This window comes from Corvus cornix, chromosome 1 (assembly GCF_000738735.6).
Source record: "Corvus cornix cornix isolate S_Up_H32 chromosome 1, ASM73873v5, whole genome shotgun sequence".
NCBI classification, from domain to species: domain Eukaryota; kingdom Metazoa; phylum Chordata; class Aves; order Passeriformes; family Corvidae; genus Corvus; species Corvus cornix.
The window spans coordinates 27,222,745-27,245,318 of NC_046332.1; the positions used below are offsets into that span (position 1 = coordinate 27,222,745).

General features: G+C 41.7%; 1 protein-coding gene across 2 annotated transcripts in view; it reads right to left on the minus strand.

Annotated features, from left to right (window-relative positions):
• TBX15 (T-box transcription factor 15) overlaps positions 1-22,574 on the minus strand; it is a 92,747-nt gene that overhangs the window by 35,585 nt on the left and 34,588 nt on the right. For both annotated transcript variants that reach the window (XM_039559838.1, XM_039559836.1), the window contains exon 2: positions 959-1,172. In XM_039559838.1, coding sequence (XP_039415772.1) covers positions 959-1,050 — 92 coding nt within the window. In that variant the 5' untranslated portion in view covers positions 1,051-1,172. The remainder of the gene's footprint in view (positions 1-958; positions 1,173-22,574) is intronic.

Here is a 22,574-nt window from a genome sequence, read left to right on the forward strand (position 1 = left end):
ACGCTGTAAACAATAGAGGACCGTGGGTTTTCCCCAAAACTTGGGTAAAATTTCCCTGCTGCATCCCTGCGGCAGAGTCGGGACAGCTCCCGGGGCGCGCCCGGTGTTTGCTCGCCGTGGCGGGCTCTGTCCGTGGTGCTGACGCCCGCCTTCCCCGAGTCAATCCGAATTAAAGCCTCATTAGGTGGAGGTAAGAAACAGCCTGTTAATGCAAAAGTGCCTAAAAATCCTAGTTTAGGGGCATCTAGAAGTGTAAAGCTACCTCTAGGTTGTGTTTTGGCAAACAGACTCCTAGCCATTTTTGAACAGTAGTCAGCAGTGAAGATTTTCCCCTTGGCTAACCTGTCATGGCGAAGTCTTCCTTTTTAAAAATTCTGGCTAATTAGTGGCTCTTCCTAACCTCAGCTGTCATGGTATCACTGCAATAGCAAAGGAAAACATTAGGCTTGCACATTTTTATACAGGAAGTCATTAACACTGCATCTATTTAGAACTGCAGGAAGATATTCATTTGGTGCAAAGGTGAGTTTGAATTTCACTGTATTTGAGATTAAATCAATAAGCTCATAAGTGCTATGGAAACTTGAAAGGAAACTCAAATGGCTCACCCCCAAATTCATAACTCATCTTAAATTCAATATAGCCAACAGTACAATGATTGTTTCCTGATTTATTTGTTCAAAGGAGCAACTATCCGCAATGGTTTCCTGCAGCTGCCAGTTCTCCTTTGGAGCCACTTATTCAAGCACTCATATGAAACAACTTTACCTGTCTTAAGAAAGCTAATACCAGATACAGCTGAGAAAATGGCCCATTTAATTTTTCCTGTATGTTTATCCTTTTGGATTATCAAGAAGGGAAAAAAAATGTTTATTTCTCAAAAACACAATGAAATAAAAATTGGTTTGTTTGGTTATGATTTCTTTTTTAACTAGACAGAAAGCCTGAGATGTCTTACCTGCCTGCTTTCGTGATGATCATCTCTGTCCCAATGTCATGAAATCTTTTCCAGAGGTCTGCACACTGCAGCTCTACCTGGATCTCTTCCATGGATGAAGGTGGAGGAGGCTGAGGGCCTGAGCCACCAGATGTAAGGTCAGAATGGGAGCCAAATGAGCAGGATGTCCTTTCTGCCAGCACCTCTGTGTCTGACCCAGTGCTCTGTTCCGAGTCTGCAAAGTAAAGAAGCCAGATAAGACACTTCAGTCCTACCTACTGTGTGGGGGGTAAGAGGAGGAAAGAGGAAAGTCAACACAGGAAGTGCTAAAGAATAGTACAGTGGCCTTTTATATGGGATATATCTATCTATATACATACATACATAAGGTTTTTTGTGATTTATAGCCTGATTTGGGGCTTTGAGTTTCCAACATGATATCTGGCTTTTTTTTGTAAAGTTTTAGAAACAGCTGAAAAAAAGACCCTCAACATAAAATATAAATACTAGCAAGCTGTGGTGGGAGTACAAAATGTAGATGAAAAACAGAAATGAAAAAAAATTAATTCAATCTGTCGTTTTAAGCTGAGATTAGATGGGTTCCCTGGAAAACTCCATTCCATTTAATTGAATATTCTCCTGCAGTACTATTAAAGACTTAGATATTTTTAAACAACACAGGGGTTTTTTCTCTTTAATATCTTCGTCATCAAAAACAATGAACATTTTTTTATTTTGCTATTTGGCAGCACTGTTCTGGAAATGTGTTTTATTTGCTCCAATAAAACTTTTTTTGAACAATGATATTTCCTGGAAAGATAACCATGAAGCTTTTGGTGAGGAAAATGCTCTAGGCTAATAAAGGACAAAAAAAGGTGATAGTAAACATATGGAATATGCTGCCAAGGAAACAGTTGAAGCAAACTGCAGAAAAGATCACATGACACAACCTCCTGTATGGGGGAGAAGAAGAAGCTTTGCTCAAAAAATAAACCAAACAAAAAAGTGACATTCAACTAGTTTAAAAGTCCAGGCTGGCATGTTGAGTCAGGTAACCGTTTCTTCACAAAAATGCTTCATGTATTTATTATGTATACATATGTTGTATGTATTCAGTCCTCCTTTTCATACAGAGGGCTAAGGTGAAATTTTGCAAATAGCAGTGTTAGTTTGCAACAGCTTGCACACCTACGCAGCATCAAAATTACTCACAATACATTCTGCAAAGCAATGTGCTGATGTTTTGAACCTTATTTTTAATAAATTTGCACAAAAGAGCTATTTACATGTGTTCTCTGCACTCGAAGAAAGAGAGAGGTATCTCTGTCTGCAAAGGAAACCTAAGGAGACAAAAACTAACAATCTGTGCTAAAAATGTGATTACATCTTGGCATCTAAAATTCCTTCCATACCAAGAAGATTCCAGAAAGTGTTTAGCAACCCTGAGGTCATGGAGGCTGAATCTGAGCTTTACAGTGTTTCTGAGACGGTGTCTCCTGGAGCAGCTTGCATATCAGTGCAGAGGGCTACAGTTAAGAAGAAGGAGGCAGTGAAGGTACCACCCACAGAACCGCCATCCTCACCTCCTGCCACATGGAAATATTTCTGGAAAATCCATTTTGCTGTGGTATGAACATAAACTGATAGTTTATGAGAAACCTTCAGCCCCAAGTGCCATCAGAAAGCATTTATCTTCTGTGAGAGCCCTAGGTGATGTCACTGGACAGTGGACATTTTGATTGAGGGATGTTTTCAGTAAGCTTTGCCAGTTATTTAGACAATCTGCCAGCACAATGTAGAAATTCTGCAGGACACGAGAAATGTTCAGTACTTATTGTTCCCAACCCATTTTGAACACGGAGTTCTTTATGCCTCCCATGGACTTCCAGGTTAGGCTGAAGCAATAATAGGTCCATCCCTCTAGAGGAGCACAAACTTATGCATAGAGGATTGTTACCCGGAGACCACTCCTACACCCAAAATTAATATGCTGCACACAAGGTGATTCAAGATAATATGGGATAATCTTCTGGGGTTCTGTGGCCACAGGACAGTCTGAGAGTACAGAGGGCCTGAGACATTTTCTCCCTGCTACACAACCCCAGTGACTCAGGAGCAAGTCTTACCTTTCTCCCCACTCAAATTATTCCACCTCAAAGCTTTGCAGAAGTAAGCATGAGTAGGGGTCACTATGCTTAGGTCTTCCTAGAGATGGTTAATCCCTTTGTCGTTCAACAAAAAGAAAGAGGATGATTCACAAATCACAGTAAGACCTGTTTGTGCATCTGCTCATGTCCTAAACCATTAACCAGAAGTCTTACATATTCTCTGAGATCACAGAATCGCAGAATCAAACAGGTTGGAAAAGACCTCTGAGGTCATCAAGTCCAACCTTTGACCGAACACCACCATGGTAACTAGCCCATGGCACTAAGTGCCACATCCAGCCTTTCCTTAAGCAACTCCAGGGATGGTGACTCCACCACCTCCCTTGGCAGCCCATTCCAATGTCTGATCACCTTTCCTGTGAAGAAATTCTTCCTAATGTCCAACTTAAAATAAACTACACTGGGAGTCCAAAGGGACTGGATCTAGGGAAAAGCAGAGTTCTCCTTCTGAAATGAGGTACTAAACTGTAGGTCTGAATCTAAAGAGACAGGTTTAGACCGCATCATCTGTGCTTGGTTCAGGCACTCAGAAACTGTGTCCTCTGAGGCAGTATAGTAAACGGCCAACAGATGGCACTTGCCTAGATGCTGTCCCCACTTCATTCCAGCATTTCCTGGACAGCCTTTCAAACTGGGCATGTGGCCGGAGCTTTTGGAATCCCTGGGAATTAACTGGAATTGCATGCTGCAAAAAATTAAGTATCAGAGGCTTAAGTCCCCTCTCACTGATTTTATACTGACATCATCCCACTGACTTTACTGACTTCTGGAGGGGCCTTTTGTTAATTATGGAAGTCAAAGGAGAGCCATAACCTTGGATATAATTTTCCATGCTGGCACAAATCAAAAATGGCAAAATGAGTTCACCAATTACTGATAAGCCAGTATCTTCCCAAAAATGTGGTACCACACAAAGATTAGAACACTTTTTTCCCCAAGGATACTACTTTGTGACCTGAGTTATGAACTTTTATTACGCCCAAGTTAGTGCACAGAACAGTAACTGCCCCTCCTTCTTCTAAATTTGGAAATGGAGAGTCACTGGTGTTGTTGCTCTTAGTTCAGAGTCTATAGGCACTGAGATGTGTTTTGTGTTTTCTTCAGCCTTTCCTGAGCTAAGCTCTCCTGATTGTTGTCATCCAGTTGGAGATACTGAGTTCAGACCCAGGAATTCAGGCGAGTTTAAGTGCATCTGACAGACGAAATTCAACCCTAGTGACAACCAGGTCTATAAGACTCTGTGACTTTTAACTGGAGTTCTCTCCATGTGCTAGGATTTTGAATTAATCAAGAGACAGGTGTGAACATCTGTAAGTGCGCAATCTATAGAGAGTTGCAGGGTGAACCCATCTCCATGTGTCATAATTAATTGTGCCAGCTGGGAGCTAGCACAGCTCAAGCCACTGTTGCACATACTTGCTCACAATGAAACAATCAGGAAGAAAATCTGAATATTCTTCTGGCATTCAGACCGGGAACTTGATTTCTTCACACACCAGCTTCAGTGGGGTGCAACTTTGCTAAATGCAAAGAAATTACTTTTACTTTACATTGGTGTAAGCAGAGGGGAGCCAGGCACCAGCTTCTGAAGCACCAACAGGATATAACATAACTGTGAACACCCAGAGATGTGGACTGGGGCTGGTACTACAGATTGTGTATGACTGAAGGACAAACAGAAGGATTTCTGAGGAAGATAAACTACCTTATAAGTTTCTCCTAGCTCCAAAGTGACAAGATAAGAGTGTTTGTCTCTCCTTAAAGAGGGGCCTTATACAAAAGCCCACTTTCTGAACTCAAGGTCCAGGGACAGGGAAATGCAGATTCCATGACATGGCTTCCTTTCAGAGTTAGGAGACATTCTCAGACTGCTGCCCCAGGAATGCTGACTCTCTTGCACTATGTTAGGCTGCAATCCTAGTGCATCAGGATGTGGCACTCAGGGATATGGATTATTATGGTGGTGCTAGCTTCACTGTTGTAGATAATTTTGAAGGCCTCTTTCAACCCTGATGTTTCTGTAATTCGTGCCACTTTAGACATGAGTTAAACAAGCAGCAATTAAAGTAGTTTTATGGTTTTCTCTTGCTAGATTACAGTCCTTGAGAAATAATACTTCACAACAAGCTCATCTGTTGCTGACAACTAACAAAAGTGGAAGGATGTGCAGCTGAGATTTCTAAACCTACAGTATTTCACAGGACTTTCAGTTGGAACTGTCTCAGGTCAAAATATTCCTTTTTGTTTTTACAGGAAGCCATGAACTTGCGCTTCCTGATCTTAACTGCTTTTCTTTATAAGGTCATTCCTCTCACCTGTCTGCTCGAGGAAGGGCCCTTCCTGCTGCACCATAGCTATGGAGGTGAACATCTCCAAGACTACTGCTGACTGCACCGTTAGTATCAATCTGCCTCTTTCATTTCCCTGTTCTTTCAAATCTCTTCTAAAACCATCCATTTCCACTCTTGCTCATTACTTATGTTCTTTTTTTCTGATGTTTCCACCAGTTATTTCTGCTGTTCTGTGGAGTGATGCGTAGCCAGAAGAAAACACAAACATTTCAGTTTTTGTGGAGACAGACATGGTTACCACTGGGAAATGCCAGTGCTTAACTCTTCCAAACCAATAGGTTTTTCCCTGCAGATAATACAGAGGAAATACTAAACACTGTCCCTTGTTACAGGCAACTTGCTGGACAAACAGGATGACCAAGTGGTTTTGACCATGGGACCTGGACTGATCTGTCAAAGCCAGACAGACTATTGCAAGAACTGCATTTCAAGGAGGTTGGAACTATCTAATGGGAAAACACTGTAGAGTTCATGGGAAAGACCCCCGGGTTCAATGTGCAAAAAAATTCTCTGAGCCCTGAAGCATAACTCTCTTTCAGTGTCACTGTGCAAAAAGACAGTTCCCTCTCTACTGCCCTGTTGGATGTCTTCCAATCATCCATTCTTTCCACACTGACCAGGCATCCAGCTACTTACTGCAGTTTGACAGTATTGGAGGAGAGGAAATTTTTCAGCACTTTTAGCAATTTTTGAGTCTAACCAGACCAGAGGGTTGCTTTCAGAGCTTCCAGGGATACCCTTGGCCATTTCTGAGCTTATAGAAGAGCATTAAAGGAGTTCCAATTTTTTCTTTCTTAATCCCTTTCTCATTTCTGCTATCTCTATATCACCCTGGAAATCCTCAACTCATAATTTCTTCTGATCCACAAATCCCCAGGCTTCTTGTTGGCAGATAGGAAGGAAGACACCATTCTCACAAGCATGGTGACTCTGAGGTCAGCATCTGCACTGAGTGCCCCAAGATGATAGACAATAACCCCAACCAGTTTCCAGCACCAGTACTATGTGTCCTGGGATCAGAGCTTTCCTACAGAAATCAGCAAAGTGCTGCTGCCTGACTTCTTTCTAAGACTCAACTGGCTAGTATTCCTCATGTAAATTTCCTGGGTTTTCATCAATTTGGTACAAGAGGCAAACTGGAGATATTAGAAGACTATTTTCTATGCAATTTCATAGATGAATCTTCAGTAGAATTTTCACTGCAGCTGGAGCACAGCAGGGATACTCCTCCCCTTATTTAACCAATACAAAAAATAGAGCTCGGTTTAGTCCTTGGCCATCATGCAGCTCATGCACTCAACAAATGTTATACTTCAGACTATTAAAAATGTAAACTACAGGAGTGAGAACAATGACAAAATCCTTACATACATAAAGCACCACCTACCCAGAGGAACCAAACAGACTTATTCTCTTTCTCTCATGAGTTTTTCTTCTTTTTTTTTTTTTTTTGGTTTTTTCTCCCCCCCCATGTGTAGATATCTAATGTAGATCCTGTCAGATTCCATTAGCATAAAGATTTCTCTTGGGTGGAATGTGGCAGCTGTTACAAGCTGTTAAGGGTTTGGTCTTTTACTGTTTATTTTTGTTTGCAGGGTTTGTGAATATTTAGTGCAACAGGTGGTCCTTCCCTCTCCCCTGCAGTTGATTTGCTGGCCATTTGGACCTGCAGACTACAAAGAAGGTACAAAATCCAGGATGTGGACGGACACAGAAAATTTGAGGAACTTCATTTTTTGGGTTTTTTCCCTTTTTCCCTATGAACTCAGCCAAAATTAGCAGAGTGGACACTTTGCTTTTGCTGCTGGTTGCAGACAGATCTCATGGTTCTTTTTAGAGTTATGATTTTCAAACTGGCTACTGCCACCCCACAAAGTCAGCAGCCTAAGAACCATGCATAAAGCAGTGTGACATTACTGGAATTTAGAAACAAAATGTCACAACCCTATAAAAGTGAAAGAACAGAAACTCACTAAGTCCAAACAGTTTGTAAGAGTGGAAATTCATCTGGCTGTGGTGTGGCGGCTGCTGGTGCAACTACTTCAGGTACACAACTGTTTTCCCTGATAATTAATGCTTGGGGAGAAGCTAAACCAAAGACCTCAGTAACTTATAAATCACACAAGAAGTCTGGCTGTGGCAAGGACGCAGGAGCAGCAGAGGTGAAGCAGTCTGGAGTTCAACAGAGCCATTCAAATTAGCATGGTGTGTTTTGCACAGCTGATCCAGCAATTGCTCTTGCTGTAGGCAAAGGTTTCTAAACACTTGGTGATTGTAACCATATGGACATACTGCACACAACAAATAGCACAAAGATAGTTCTGCAGGTGTTCTTATAGATTATCTTATCCCCCTGAACTTTTCCATTCACCCACATGCCCTACTACATTAATCATCCCTTCTTCCAGCATTAGGCCCAGTATTAACTATGTACAGCTAGAATTTATAACCTGTTTATTACTGATAATAGAGTCATAGAATGATTTGGACTCAAAGGAACCTTTGATAGTTTATCTAGTGTATTCCCTAATAACACTTATTGTTATTCCATTTGTGACTACAAGTTGCAACCAAGATCAGGATTCACTGATCTGGAGACAGTACAAACCTGTCCAAACCAAGAACTTCTTCTATACTCATGCTGCATTGCAATGTCAGGAAGCCAAAAGAAGCATTCAAGCAATTCATTTCTAGCCTAAGACCCTTTTATGAAACCACGGCAGGACAAAATGATATTCATGTCAGCGAGACTCCAAAAGACAAAACTGGAAGATGTTGTAGAGATGGGGAAATGTGGCACAGACAAATGAAAAGACCTGATACAGTCACAAGTTGTATAAATGGAGACAAGCTGATTCTGAGTGAAGAATTCCTCTGGCACTTAAACCTCAAAATCCTCTTCATCCTCCTGATATATACTGCTGTAAGGTGTTTTTGTAAGATGGCTTGAGCCAACAAAACATGCCAAACCTGCTCAAAAAAGGCTGCACCTACCAAAACTGAGTTTAAAGCCAGTACTTTTATCACACATCTATATCCCCATGGCAAACACAACTGCTAGGAGAATATGAAAACAAACAGAAAGACACAAAAATCCCCACAGTGGCTTTGGCTCTAAATGCAAGTCTTGCATCAACCAGACTATGCACTGCCAAGAGCTGACTGCCTCAGCCTTGTCTTATTCCATGTAAGACTGAACAAAGAGACACAAGACTCAGCAAAGAAAAAATCACCCTGATTCACTGGTATGTTCCAGCTGCTCTGCTCCACTCCAGCAACTCAAAACAGCTGTAAACCTGGCTTAACCAGAAAGTTAAATTGGGTTTATGACTTCTCAGTATTGGCAAAGAAGTACAAAGCAGCTGGAGTTTACTAGTGTACTTAGCCCTGGGGGTTTGCCCTTAAAAGTTAACTTTTGCTCCAGCCAGAAGAAAGAGTATCAGCCACAGTTTAACTTTAAAGTGGGTTTTTATCTCACAATCTATTGTAATTTTTCAAAGAATGCTGAGAAAAAGAAAGTTTATACGCTATGCCAGCATACAGTTTAGGACCAGACATCCAAGACACCAGCTCCAGTTTTGATCCCTATCAGCTGAAAATGGAGATGCTGACTGCTGGGCTCTGAACTCATCCTTGGCAAGTACGAATTCTCCTTACAGAAGTGTAAGCTAGGTGACCAAGATTGTTCTGAGTAGTGTCACAGTGTAGGCTTTCTCTGTAGACTTCATACCAAATCCTGTCGTAGTCTTTGAGTAAAACTGCCTGCAATTCATCAGTCCATGCTTTAGACTATCTATCACAACTAAAAATATCCCCTCAAATAGATGTCAACCAGAGACCTGTTCTTTAAACTCTGCCATCTGTGGATGGTGGTATCTTGTTTGTTTAAAAAAATTCTATAAGCATAATTTTTCCCAGCAGAGGCTTCTGGCAGTAATATTTCAGGAGAACAAAATCCTCTGAAGCAGCAAAAGTTGGACTCAGGGTTTGATGTTGAATTTTTGTCTTCTGGTAAGCAAGAATTACTTGGGCTGTCAGTGTATCAGACTAGCTTTGAGGAAAATGCAATTTGAAATTTCAGTATAGAAGAAACCAAGAGATTCCTAAAATTCCCTGAGGAGATTCTCTGCAGCTGTCAGTCAGATTGGACTTAGGACAAGGAATCACCAGCACAGCCTCACAAAAAGACTGCTCAGTAGTGAGTATTTATAAAGACCATATTTAAAATAATACAAGGTTTAAAAGAGCATTAAGAAAAGTAAGATTCAGTTAAATCAGAAGAAAAAATGAAAGAGTATAATACTGAAGAAAATGCAAAAGAATGCAGAGAACAGCAACTTTTAAAAACTTGAGAGGTACTAGGGAGAAAAGTGGGATGTTATTAAAAGAAGGGGGAGGTGAAATTGATGACAACTTCAATCTGGCCAAGATCCTGAAATGTACAGGCTACAAAGAATTTGTCTAGTCAATGTCCAAGAGTTTGTGTAAAATTAAAGAGTGGAAATGCACTTGAAAGTTAGAGCAAGCTAAAAAAAATAAGAGACCAGGCATTAGATACATTATATGCTGTAGCCTGTAAATATAGAGTCATTATTCTTATAAATAAAACCATACAACAAATATTTTGAGACCAACCCAAACCAAAATGTTGGCTCTAAATAACCACAAATTGTGCAGGAGTTTGAAACTAGATCCCAGCTCTGTGGCAGGCCCTTCCCTGGTGGAAGGGGGCACCAGCTCTGGGATAGTCTGTTTCTGGATCCTGCGGCTTGGACTGCTCTCTTCCAGACAGGAAAAAAAATCCTTTGTAAAAAGAAGGAAAACACGACACAAGATTAATGCTGCAGAGGTATTATCTCTGAGACCAATGTGAAATTGTTGGGAAATTTAAAATGACTATGAACTCCAGGAAATATTAACCGTTTTTGTAGGCATAAACACAGCTCAAACAGAAGAAGCTTAACATTTTAAATATTTGCAGGCTGGTATTTGGTGGCCTACAAACCACAGGGAAAGAGACATTATATATTTTCCCTATACCATGGTGGTTATCATGACAGTAGTATCAGGGATCCAGATGGTATCTTAATAACAAGAAAGTCCTATATTTCCCTTTGTCCTTTTGAACTCTTGGCACTGCTGTCACACAGCAGTGAGTTCCACCATGTAACTGTGCACACAAGAACAGAAAGAATACTTTTTCATGTTAAAATTATTTGCCTTTATAGTATGACTGTCCCTTTTCTGCAGTGTTATAACAAGATAAATGCCAATCTATGTATTTCCTTTCTAAATGCGACTATTTCTAAAGGAAGTCATTAGGAAATTTCCATGGGAATAGTTTCACAAGAAAATGCAGCTCCATTAAGCTGAAGTTTCAAGTTTAAGTTGTTCATTTCATTCACAATCTACAATTTTCTTTTGGGAAAACAGTAATTATCAGGCTAGTCCTGTTGAACTGATGTTTGGGTTTGTAATAGTTCAACAAATCATTAAAATGCATTTTTTTCATCTACATGCTACATTAGCCAAGCTATCTTTCAGACCTCCCACATCCCCTTCTGAGCCAGACTTTGGAAGACTATCTGCCCTTGAACAATTTAGATTGCCCTCTATCTAAACTTCTTGACTGTAATCCAAATCCTTTCAGACTTCATTCATAACAAAGCTTCTCCTTGACTCTAAGCACTTCAATTGCTCACTTGCTGAATCTGTCCTATTTTTATTTCATACATGGGTGCACACACACACACACACACACACAAAGACACATAAATAAATGCATGGGATTGAGTTCCTAAAAATATTTGGGGTTTAAATCAGTGATCTGCCAGTAACTCACACAGCAGAAATTACAGTATTTTCAATAGTACTTTCCATTGGGAAGTTTCTTGCAATCTAATGTTCTGTTTCCTGTTTTGATCACCTCTGTAGAGTGACCAGCTGTTTTTCCTAAACAATAAGTCTAGGACATTCTTCACAAGTGATAAACATATTCTCCCTTTTATTTGCTTCACATACAACTGATTTGCATCCCAACCAGCCAATTTTCCACCTCTGACTATGTAGCCACACAGGTAGGATTGAGAGAAAAGATTCTTCAGAAGAACCTGGGCACAGCTCCAATTTTATTAGCTTCTAGCATTTCAATACCAAGCTAAGAACAAAACAAATTATTTTTTAAAGTAACAAAATGGGGGACGGAGTTGGTACAAACGACTGAATAGGCTACAGGGCTGTATTACAACAGTATGGTGCATGGACCTGGAAAAGATGTGTTAGGAACTTCAATCAAGCCTGTGCTATGAAAGGCAACTGTGTCATATAAACACAATTTAATTTGAAATCTGAAATATCACATACACATGCCAAGCCATAAACTGAATTTCCCCTCAGAATTATTCTAAAATCCCACAGCTCCCATGTACCTCCACGGAGGAAAAGCAGCACAAAACTGGTGACTTAGCCTGAGGGATCAGCCTCAGTGAATACATTCTCTCCTTCACATTCTCTCTCCCTTAACATTCGTGCTCCTTAGATGTGTATTTGTGGCTTGGCTTTTTCTCTTTTCTTTTAGCAACTGTCTTCAGCTGAAGCTCCCCAAGTCACATCCTGACACACTCTGCCAACCACAATCCCACATGTCCAAGTCCCTACATGCCATCGCACACGCTGATTCCAGGAAGCGCACGCTGCTGGACTTTGTTCCTTCCCCTGAGCCACCCTGATTTACTCCTGCTGAAGCCACGGTCCCAAGTGTCAAAACACCTACGCTGCACAGTTGTCCCACATGTGTATATCCTATTATCCAAACAACAGATGCACCAGCATGCATTCGCACATCTACTCCAACATCTGGTGATCACAAGCTGACTGTGAAAACTCCATGGACTTCATTCATCTTTACAAAACTCACAAACACTTCATCTGTACAACTGAAGAGGTGCATAACCTTTTTCACTTCACTGAAGGAAGTAAGTGCTTTTAATGTGGCATTTACAGGCACACACAGGGAAATACAACCAATCACTTGCACTTACTCTGAAAGCACTTATTTAGTTCTTCTGAATAACAGGGCATGAATGGTTCTGACATAAACACTTCACAGGTGTTGCACACAACGTGCATATAGATATACACCTTTCTATTTCTTAGTCATACTTGTACCTGTGCCTACATGCCTTACCTGCTGTGAGGCTCACTTTTCCACTTTCTGTTTAGAAGTTGTGCCAGAATGAAACTGATAAAAGGAAATGGAGAATCATATCCAGATAGTCATAAAATTAAAAACATCCCACTGCTTAAGACTAAAACTGATGCTTGCATAATTCAGCATTTCTGCATGTTGGAAGTTTCCAGTCTGTTTTCCTTTGTTTCTCTCATCCACATCTAATATAAAAGATATATTCAAGGAGAATGTTGGCAAAACCTTCTGACAGTTTGGTATTTTATGAAAAATACTTCAATTCAGAATGCTCATGCCTGTCTGACTCTCAGTTGAGCACACTAGAAACAATAGCATGCCCCACTGTGATGTCCTCTGGGAAGACCATCCTCCTGATGGTCTGGAAACACTGAAGTCAAAAAGGTCTCAGGTTTGCCTGATTCCCCCACCAGTGATGTCAAAGCATCACTGGTGACCTCAGAAAGCAGTTGGTTTCTGTGAGCTCAGATAGCACCCTTTAGGGATGTCAAAAACAGGGCTAGTAATTTTCTGTGTACCCACACATTTACAACCATGCAGAACTAAGCTATTTCATAACTTACTCTTTTAAAACCTTTAAAAGCATGTACTACACTTGGAAAATTATATGCATATTTTGATTTTGCTGAGGGTTTTTTCCCAACCATCTTTTCTCTAAAAAGATTGGGATTTTTGACGGTGGAAAGAATGGCTTGCTGTATCTTACTGCAGATGAGGTGAAGAAATATGATGCCTTCTACTGAATTACTTCATTTAGAAAACAAAGATTAACATTTTCATGTGGAAAGGAAATCTACAACATTCTCAAAACTTTCAGTCTCAACTACAACTAAAAATGCAAATATGTTGCTGAAGTAGAAAAAGAGAATTTACGTCACCATTAACTTCTACTTTACCCTTCATGATATGAGTTTAAAATAATATCAACAGGTATACAGATAGCACATTGAATTTGCAGTCTCCACATGTCTCTCAAAAAAGCCCTGTTCAACCTCACTCTGCCATCCAGCTTTAGAACTCGCACACTGGGACACTCCTCTCTCACTTAGGGGTTTCTATCACAAGCAACTGTGGCACAGAGAAAGCTGAAGGTGTGCTACCGCAGCAAATGCACAGAATGGAAAGTCAAAATCACTCAAACTAAAGCCCAGAGGTGGAAAGACCCCTGTGGACACCAACACACCAAGAGTTCAGTGCCTGTCAGTCCTACCAGTACTTGTTACCATTTAGCATATTCCACACAAAAGGTCTTAATGAAAAAGTGTGTTACTTATCTGACATATAGATGATTCTTCACATCCTTCCCAGACACTGCTGCAGATTTATCTTACTGCTCAGTTCGAGAAGAACACAGAGGAAAAGCAGAATTTAATTTGCCATTGGGGTTTCACTGGGAGTGGGGTATAATTGCACAAGCAGCCAGATAGCACATCCCTTACTGGGTTTCTAAACATATTCTTTTGTCACTTAATTTATTATCTCTGGTGCTCTTGGACATCCTCCCATGCCCTCCTTATTGCTGAAATGATGCCATCTGTGGCTCAAAACTTCCTTTCAGTCCTTCCCATACTGCAGCATGAAGTGGTTGGAGAGAAGCACTGAACTAGTAAAGGATCCACCAATTCTCGTGGGGAAGAAGAGAAGAAGGAAAAGATAGTTCTAGAAGAACATGCTTTCCTCCCCCTCTCTCCACCTTCCCTTCAATCATACTTCTGTCACCTTCTTCTTGTGTGGTAAAATTTGATGTGAAAAGCAGCCCAGGCTTGTCTCTGATGTTGCTGAGTTTGACCATGTGGCTACAGGAGGAGGCAGCAATTTCCTCTCCCAGTACAGTTTGGAAGCCCCACAGCGATGCTTCAAAGTGAAACTCTGACCCACCCCTTCCAGCCTGGAGCTCAGCAGGGTCTGAGATGCAGCTGGGCTGCTCTTCAGTGAGATGCACTGTGGAAGGTGGAGAGGGAGAGGGAGGGAAAGGACAAGGCTAAAACAGAAGTACAACAAATATACAGGGTAAGAAAGAAGAAGGAAGAGGCTGGCGATAAGGACAGCTTCTTGGGTGGAATTGGCTTCTTGGCACCGAATGCTGTAAAGAGAGACAGTCCAGGAGGCATTACAGCCTTACACCTTCTCACAAAACAGCCCAGCCCAGAAGGAATGATGGTGAGTCAGGCTAATGTCCTCGATGCCACACCGTTCTTTGCCTCCCTTCCCACAGGTCATGTCAGTCTGGCTTTGTACTGATGGCTGCAGGTCTGATCTGCTTGAGCAGATGAGCTCATTTCCTACTGTGTGCATCAGCTAAGTAGGGACCTCTTAACCCATCCCAGCAGCTTTCTTTCCCACTCCCATTTCATGATGGAGAAAAACATTAACACAGTAGGGAAATGTGGGGTTGCTTCAACAGAACACTCTTTGTTGCATAAAGCACCCAGAATCCTGACTGGCATTCTGGGTTTGACTCCTGAGAGTCTGGTTTTTACGTAAATTTTATGGCGTTTAGGTGTAAAGAAACTAGTACTAAAATGCTTTCATACATTTGCACAGAGGAGTTGCAGGCAAGTTCCACTGAGGCATAAAGATTAAAAAAAAAAAAAGAAAGAAAGAAAACAAAGTAAAAGAAAAGAAAATAGAAGTGGCTAAATGGCTATTTCCATGGCTGAATCTCAAGATATCTTTGCAAAATGCCAGTTTTGCAGCCACAGTTACCTTTCTACTGCTAAAACGAGTCAGGATATTTACAGAAAGGTAAACTAATGAAATCTGTTGGCCTTGCTTGAAAAAAGGAGCAATGGGTTTTCTCCAGAAGGCAGCAAAGCAAATCTAACATTGCATCTATTACATCCCCTGCCTCTCCATAACTTTCTCTGCAACCAGGGCAAGCCTATCACAAGCTCATTATATTGAATATTTCACAGAAAAACAGCTAACTTGTGAATTTTACTCTAAAAAGTGTGCTTTTCTTGCAAGCAAGACACAGCTAGAGAATAACCAATTCCTCTGTTTACTGAGTGGGAGGAACTGAGAAGGTCACATCCATAGGACATGCTTTGTGTAATTACTGTGGTGTTTCTAAATCCAGGAAGGCATCTCCATGTCAGCTTATAGGGTTACTCAGCAAGCATAACTTCATGTTTTTTCTTGAATAAAGAACTCCTTACACTGATTGGCAGTCAAAAAAAAAAAATACTCAGTAAGAGCTTCCTGTGCAGAGAAGCCCTCAGAGCACAGGGCAAGTGTCCTGTGCTGGATATTGCTGGCACGACCTATAGTGTCCCACTGCCTTCACCACACTCATCCAGCCTCACACCCCCACAACTCGTTCTTCTTGTGTCCCTTGTGCTCCAAGCAGCAAGAGGCCATACAGCACTCTCTGGAGGGACAGGTGGCAGAGCGTGCCCCATTCCACAGCACAACCCGGAGGCACGTGCTGTCCCCCGCACTGAAACCTGAGCCACAGCAACCCCCTCCTCCTGGAAAGGCTGTGACAAAGAGCTTCCCTCATCCCAGGAAAGACCACGGTTCTCCCCTGCATGTAGCACAGGGCACATGCACCAGCACATGCCTCCTGCAACCAGCTGGTTTTGCTGCATCATTGCTCTTGTCCTGCTACCCTGCACATAACCCCTTATGCAACAGCCAGAGTTCTCCGCTATACAGAGGCACAGGGGAATGGCAATGGGGGTTATGGTCACTTCAAACATGTTTTTTCTGCTACTGCTTCCTCTCCAGGGATGAAGTTCCCTTCCCTGCTCCCTCTTACAGGAGAGAATCCGCCACATACTTCTCTAACATGAGTCAATCCCACAGGTTGCAGTTCTTCATGAACTGTCCCAGTGTGGGTCCCTTTCCACAGGGTACAGTCTTTCAGGTACAGACTGCTTCTGCATGGGTCCCCTGCAGGGTCACAAGTCCTGCCAGTAAACCTGCTCCAGCATAGGCTCCTCTCTCCATGGTTCCACAGGTCCTGCCAGGACTTCCTACAGGGTTACAGCCTTCTTCCATGTATCCACTTGCTCTGGCAGGGGGTCCTCCATTCACTGTAAGTGGGTCTCCGCTCCTCCGTGTACCTCCAAATCTCAGCTGCAGCACCTGTAGCACCTCTTCCCATTCTTCTTCACTGACCCTGGTGTCTGCATAATTGTTTCTCTCACATGTTCTCACTCTTCTCTGGCCACAATTACTTCTGCACAAAAATTTTTTCCCCTTCTTAAATAAGTCACACACAGTACTAATGGCTATTAGACAAGAAAATAACTAAACAATCTGGTGCAACATGAACAAATCCTGTGATTTTTTTTTATGATAAAGCTGTAAGATTCATCAGCACCAATAATGATAAGATTTGTCAATACTGGTATATTGTTCACTGCAAAAACATTTTTTTCTGGAATCTGGAACAGTCTTGCCACCGTTACATTTGTGAACACTTGCAAGGATAAGCGTGGGGTTCCCCCAGTCTTCCTGTAAGCAGGACTGGGCAGAGGAGCTTGGGAGCTGGCAGGGAACTAAGCAGGAACTCCGGCCACACAAATCTACATGCAGTGAGTACTGCTTCTGTCCTATCCCCACACACTGACCCACTAAATGAGTTCTGCAGACTGTCAGTGTAAGGACTGTGTGCTGCTCTTTCACCCTCAGAGCAAGGGGCACAGCACCCAGCTTCACAGGAAGTAAAGTGTACTTCCAGCTATAAAATGTTTGCTTAACTGCTATACTGAGCTGCTGGAGTGGAGCAAAGCTGCTTTCATGCTGCTTAGCACCTGACCCACTGTTTTTCCTGGTTTTATTATTTCTCTTTTACAGTATCATTGCTATTTCACACTTTATTTCTTTCACAATCCTGAGACTGTCTATGTGCTCCTGGTGATTTACTGCATGTGATTTCCTCCCATTTGTTTACTCCTCAGCTTTTTATTTCAAAGGTTTGAAAAGCACTCAAAAGAATCTGCCAGAAATGTACAGCTTTTGAGTAAAAAGTGTATTACAGTTCATGGAAATCATTCACACAGGCCAGCACAGTCTGTCTGAGAATGCAGAACTTTTAAACTTTATAAGGCAGCATAGTTGCCTTGACAGTACAAACCATCAGAAAGCAAAAACCTCTGTGGTAGCACAGACTGTTTTAGTACAGATCCCAATATCCCAATAAATGCTTTCTTTTCCACATACAATTTAAAGCAATTTTATGCAGAATTTCTGACAGAAAACTGTTATATTCCAGCTTCTTCAGGGAGTTCAAGCAATTTCTCACTTATTTTAGACCTAGGTTGTTTTGAGGGGGTTTACATAAGGGTTGCACATGTGCAAGAGCAAAGACACACAGATCTACTTACATACAATGTCCTCAACCTCCTGCCAGGAATATTTCCCTGTGCCTGTGCTCAGCTGTGCTAAAAGCATCCTGGGGAGGACCAAGCTGAATCACACTTACGACAATTGCTCAAACCTGAGCCATTCCCTCACAGAGGCCATGATTAATTCATGGTTGCTATCTCAAAGCAGCAGAAAATGTGTTAACATTCACCACTGGGCAGGCTGCCTTCCTGCACAAACACAAAACCCTCACACAGAAGTTGGGCTCACTGACAGTGCCTAAGGACTTGCAGCTACAGACGAGAGGAGCCTGGTCAGCAAATCCTTTCTCCCAGCCTGTATCCCTTCACAGTCTTCCCTTTTCCCTCGCCATAGGCAGTGGCAAGTGGCAGCCACTGGTGCTCTCTAAGGCTGCACACTACCTGAGTGCTTAGCAAAGAAAAGGCACATCTGGCAGTTTCCTTTCCCTGCTCCCAAAGTCCAGGCATCTAGCAGAGGATATTACAGGAGAAATGCAGCTGAAGTTTGGGTTCAATTCAGTTACCGTCTCAGGAGAGGTAACCTTACAGCCTCCTAAGCCAAACACTCCAAGTTTTAATTTTTAGTATCATAAAAGCCTTTTTCTTAGAGGCATGGTGCTCTCTGCTCTCAGCAGTTTTAGATGGAGCAGGTAAAATCTGTTAGGGACAATCGGAGCAAGAAGAATGCACGGAGAAAAAGAGTACAAGAAGCAAGATGAAAAGAACCTGGAAGGAGACAGCAATGGAAATAGATGATGTGGTGAGGTTATGGGGAGAGAAATAATTTACGCAAGAGGAAAAGAAAATAAAAACAATAGGCCAAAGAGTTAATGAAATAAGTGAACAGCAGAAAAATAAAGAAAAATAAAATCTGCCCTTGCATACTCAAAATAATTCAGTGTCTGCAGATGTAGTAACCAAGAAATTAAATCACTGAAAACATTCTCAAGTATTTCCTATGTGGCTTGGTAGCTAATGCAAACATTCGGGAGCCACCTCTCCAGTCACAGGGAAGGCTGCAGTACTTTTTATTTATTAAAATTAAGGCTTTGACTGTAAGTTTTCTTAAAAGATCTGTTGGCTCATATCCACCCCTGAAACTCTTCAGACCATCCTGAGTTCAAATGTGTCCAGAGGAAACAGGTAGAAATTCTGTAGATTACAGTAGTAAGACAGGGGAGGAAGCACAGGAGAGGGAGAATGGGAAAAAGCTAAAGAAATCAGTGGGAGAAAAGATTAGGAGAAGAAAATATCTATAACAGCACAGCTTTTAAAAAACACAGTGCAAGTAATAAAGCAAAATAAAGACATTAAAAGGACATTAGAAAGGCATAAAAACTTGAAAGAAAAACAGAAAGAGGAAAGAGATTATGGAAAATGCAAGTCAAGCTGAAATTCAGAAATTATTCTGACATGCTAAAGAGTTTGCACACCTCACCAGTGCTCCCCAGGTATAACTTTTATTCCTCTGTGAGATGCCCACATTGCATGAAACAGACAACCACATGCAGGTGGGCACGAAGCCACATAAACTGGATTACAGTGGAAACTATGAAACTCCTCTAATACTGAATCTTAACCCACTACTGTATTTCTCTGCGTGCTTTTAATTCAGTACAAACTAATCCCATCTCTCACCTCAATCACAACAGTTACATTATCTACTTCAGTGACATTTTTCGTCATTTACAGCGGTACTAGAGATTTTTAATTGTTCTCTATTGTGCTCTTTTTCTGCACAGATACAGCTCAGACAGCAAAATGAAGAACAAGCTCTGAAGTGTAATATACTAGAGAAAATATTCCTACGTCTCAAATTAGAGTGCTCTTGCCAAGGACCTTGAGATGGACTTACACAGGCAGCCAAAGCCAGGACTTTCCATACCACCCTGTGGAAACTCAGATAGAAGCAATTATGGATTCACTGGGGAAAACATGCAAAGATTATGTACAAGACAACAGATGACATCCCATGACCACTATTACATCCTTTGGCCCCAAACTGAGGTATGAATTCTGTCTTCTCTACCAACAGAGGCCTCTAAAATCAGAAAGTACACACAGGAACCTGGGGATTAAAACTGCTGAGTTGCTCCAGTTTTTGCAGCTGTTAATCCAGCAGAGGAACAGGAGAAAACATTTTGCACAGCCTTCAAAATTCCCCTGATAGTAGAGAGAGGGCAGGTCCAGATGCTTCACACAAAATGAGTATTAACAACAGAATTTACTGAGTTTGTATCTGTGTTGTTTGTCCCATTTCCTCATCCACCAATACCTCTTGATCAAAGGAGGTTGAGTGGCTGCCAGCAGAAGGCTTGGCTGGGTCCCATGGTCCTGTAACATCAGTTTCTTGAGGAGAAGCTTATAATCGTGGTGTCTTACCAGGCCACAGGGCAACCATGCCCCATCCAAAAATGCCTTCTTCTTGCACTGTATGGGGACTCTCAGCAGCAGAATTATTTAGGAGCCTTTGCAAAGCATGGATTGTGACTGAAACGTCCAGGATTCCTGAAATGGTCTTAATATATCCATGCACCTTCAGCACAGTGCTGAACCATGGAGCTGAGGACCACAACAACCCTGTTCAACCTGCACAGCCACCATGACCCACAGTACCAAACTAACCTTGGGAGTCCTGCTGTGGCCCAAGGGGAAAAAGTGGGATGAATACCTGACATGCAATTTCTTCTTTGGCTTTTTGTTCAGCCTGGGGAAGAACTCTGCAGGGGCCAAGCATCATTCCTCCTGCAGAGCTCCTCCGCCTGCCTGGGAGTGCACAGAGAGGAATGTGGAGGGGGGAGCATATGGACCAAGCTCTTGTCATCAAGTAAGACCTAAAGCTGACTGGCTTTAGCCTCAGGGTTGGGTGTGTGGGTATGTGTGCATTTGTATGTGCAGCTAAGGACCCACTGAGAGGAGGAAGGCAGCAAGGGGGTTGGACATTCATAAACACTAATTGAGTGACAAAAGATACCAGCACTTTTTTGACTCTTTGTTGTTCTACTCTATCGGAGAAAGTGATGGAAAAATGAAACTATGAAGGTGGTCAAAACCTGCTGATGAAATAGTTTTTCTTCAGAAAATGCCATTTTGTGAAAGCTGAAGTGTAACAAAGAGGTATCAATATTGTTTCATACCTGAAACAATGTCTAATTCTCTGTTTCATTTTGATTAGAATCGTTTTTATACATTTGCCAAAATTGATATTTGCAAAATGTCAATAATGTCTATATATAATCTTCTGAAATGTCTTGCGTATTCCCCCACTTATTAAAATATTTTACTCTCTACTATGTGCAGTGATACAAGAAACAGAAAAATAATGCAGATACCAGGCACCTGTAAGAACAGATGTTGGAATGATCCAGCTGATGGAAGGAAAGGTGAGCAATTCTTGCTCCCTTTCCACAGTAACTTGGTTTTGCAGGTGCCCTGCTCTGCTGCAGGCCCCATGTGGTGTGGGAAGACTGTGCAATCCCATGCCTGTAACAATGTGAAATGTCCAGACAAAGCACAACTGCTCTGAAAAACTAAAGTGTCAGCAAAGACACCTTGTGTTGCCCACTCTTCAATCATCTCTAGGCCAAATCCATTCAATTTCTCAAAGGTTTTTGAGGGAAGTCTAACCTTGCAAGCTGGCCTGGGATGTGAAACATTCATAAACTTCCGAGAGGTTCCCTTTCACTGAAAAAGACATTATTCTTTCAATTCCAGCAACACCTTTCTTGGTGGAAAGTAATCTCACTTCCCTCTAAGAGCAGCCCTCCATAAAACAGAGGTATGAAGTTCACAAGAGATTTTTAATTTTAGCACAGGTTTTTGTTTATTTGTTTGTTTATTTGTGGAGGTAGATTTTATAAGTAGCAGTTCCGCTCTCTGACTAAAATTCACTCTTAAATGTCAGGACATAACCACAGAACAATGTTTTAGAAAGTACTAACTCAATTCCTCTAAAAACCTGTGCAGTGTTATCTTAAGACAGAGAGTAAGTACACCCTAATGTAATCCAAAGTCTAAAAAAATGCGCTTTCCTTGCCATTAAGGGTGAAAAACAACATTTCGGTGTCATTCATGGTTGTTTTTTCAAGATTCCCTAAGTGTTGCATCCAGCTCCTTAAAACTCCTCCTATGGAGCAGGCAGGCATGAGCCAGCTGAAAGTCATCTGCAGCAATCTTCTGTCCCGTTGCCTTATTTTTGTTCGGGTTTCGTGAGGCTGGTTTTTTTTAGCATGAGATTTCAACGGAACTGAAAATATCTCGTAGCACAAACTCTGCAGCATGCTGTGAGTAATTTACAGCTGCCAAAACCGTCTAAATCAAATCCCATGAGGGATTCTTCTTTCTTCAACCCATGCACGTTAGAAAACAAAAATGGCCAGCAGCCATTCTCCTTCTCCTCCTCCTCTTTCACTGAGCAGATTCCTGCAGCTGGAGCAGTGTCATTAGAAGCTGCACTTATGGACTCCGGGACAGAAGCATGGTGCGGTTTACAGCAAGCAGTTCAATTCATAACAACAGCTTCACCTTTTTTTTCCCTTTTTTTTTTTTTTTATTTTAAGTGAGGGAATTTCAGAGGTGAAC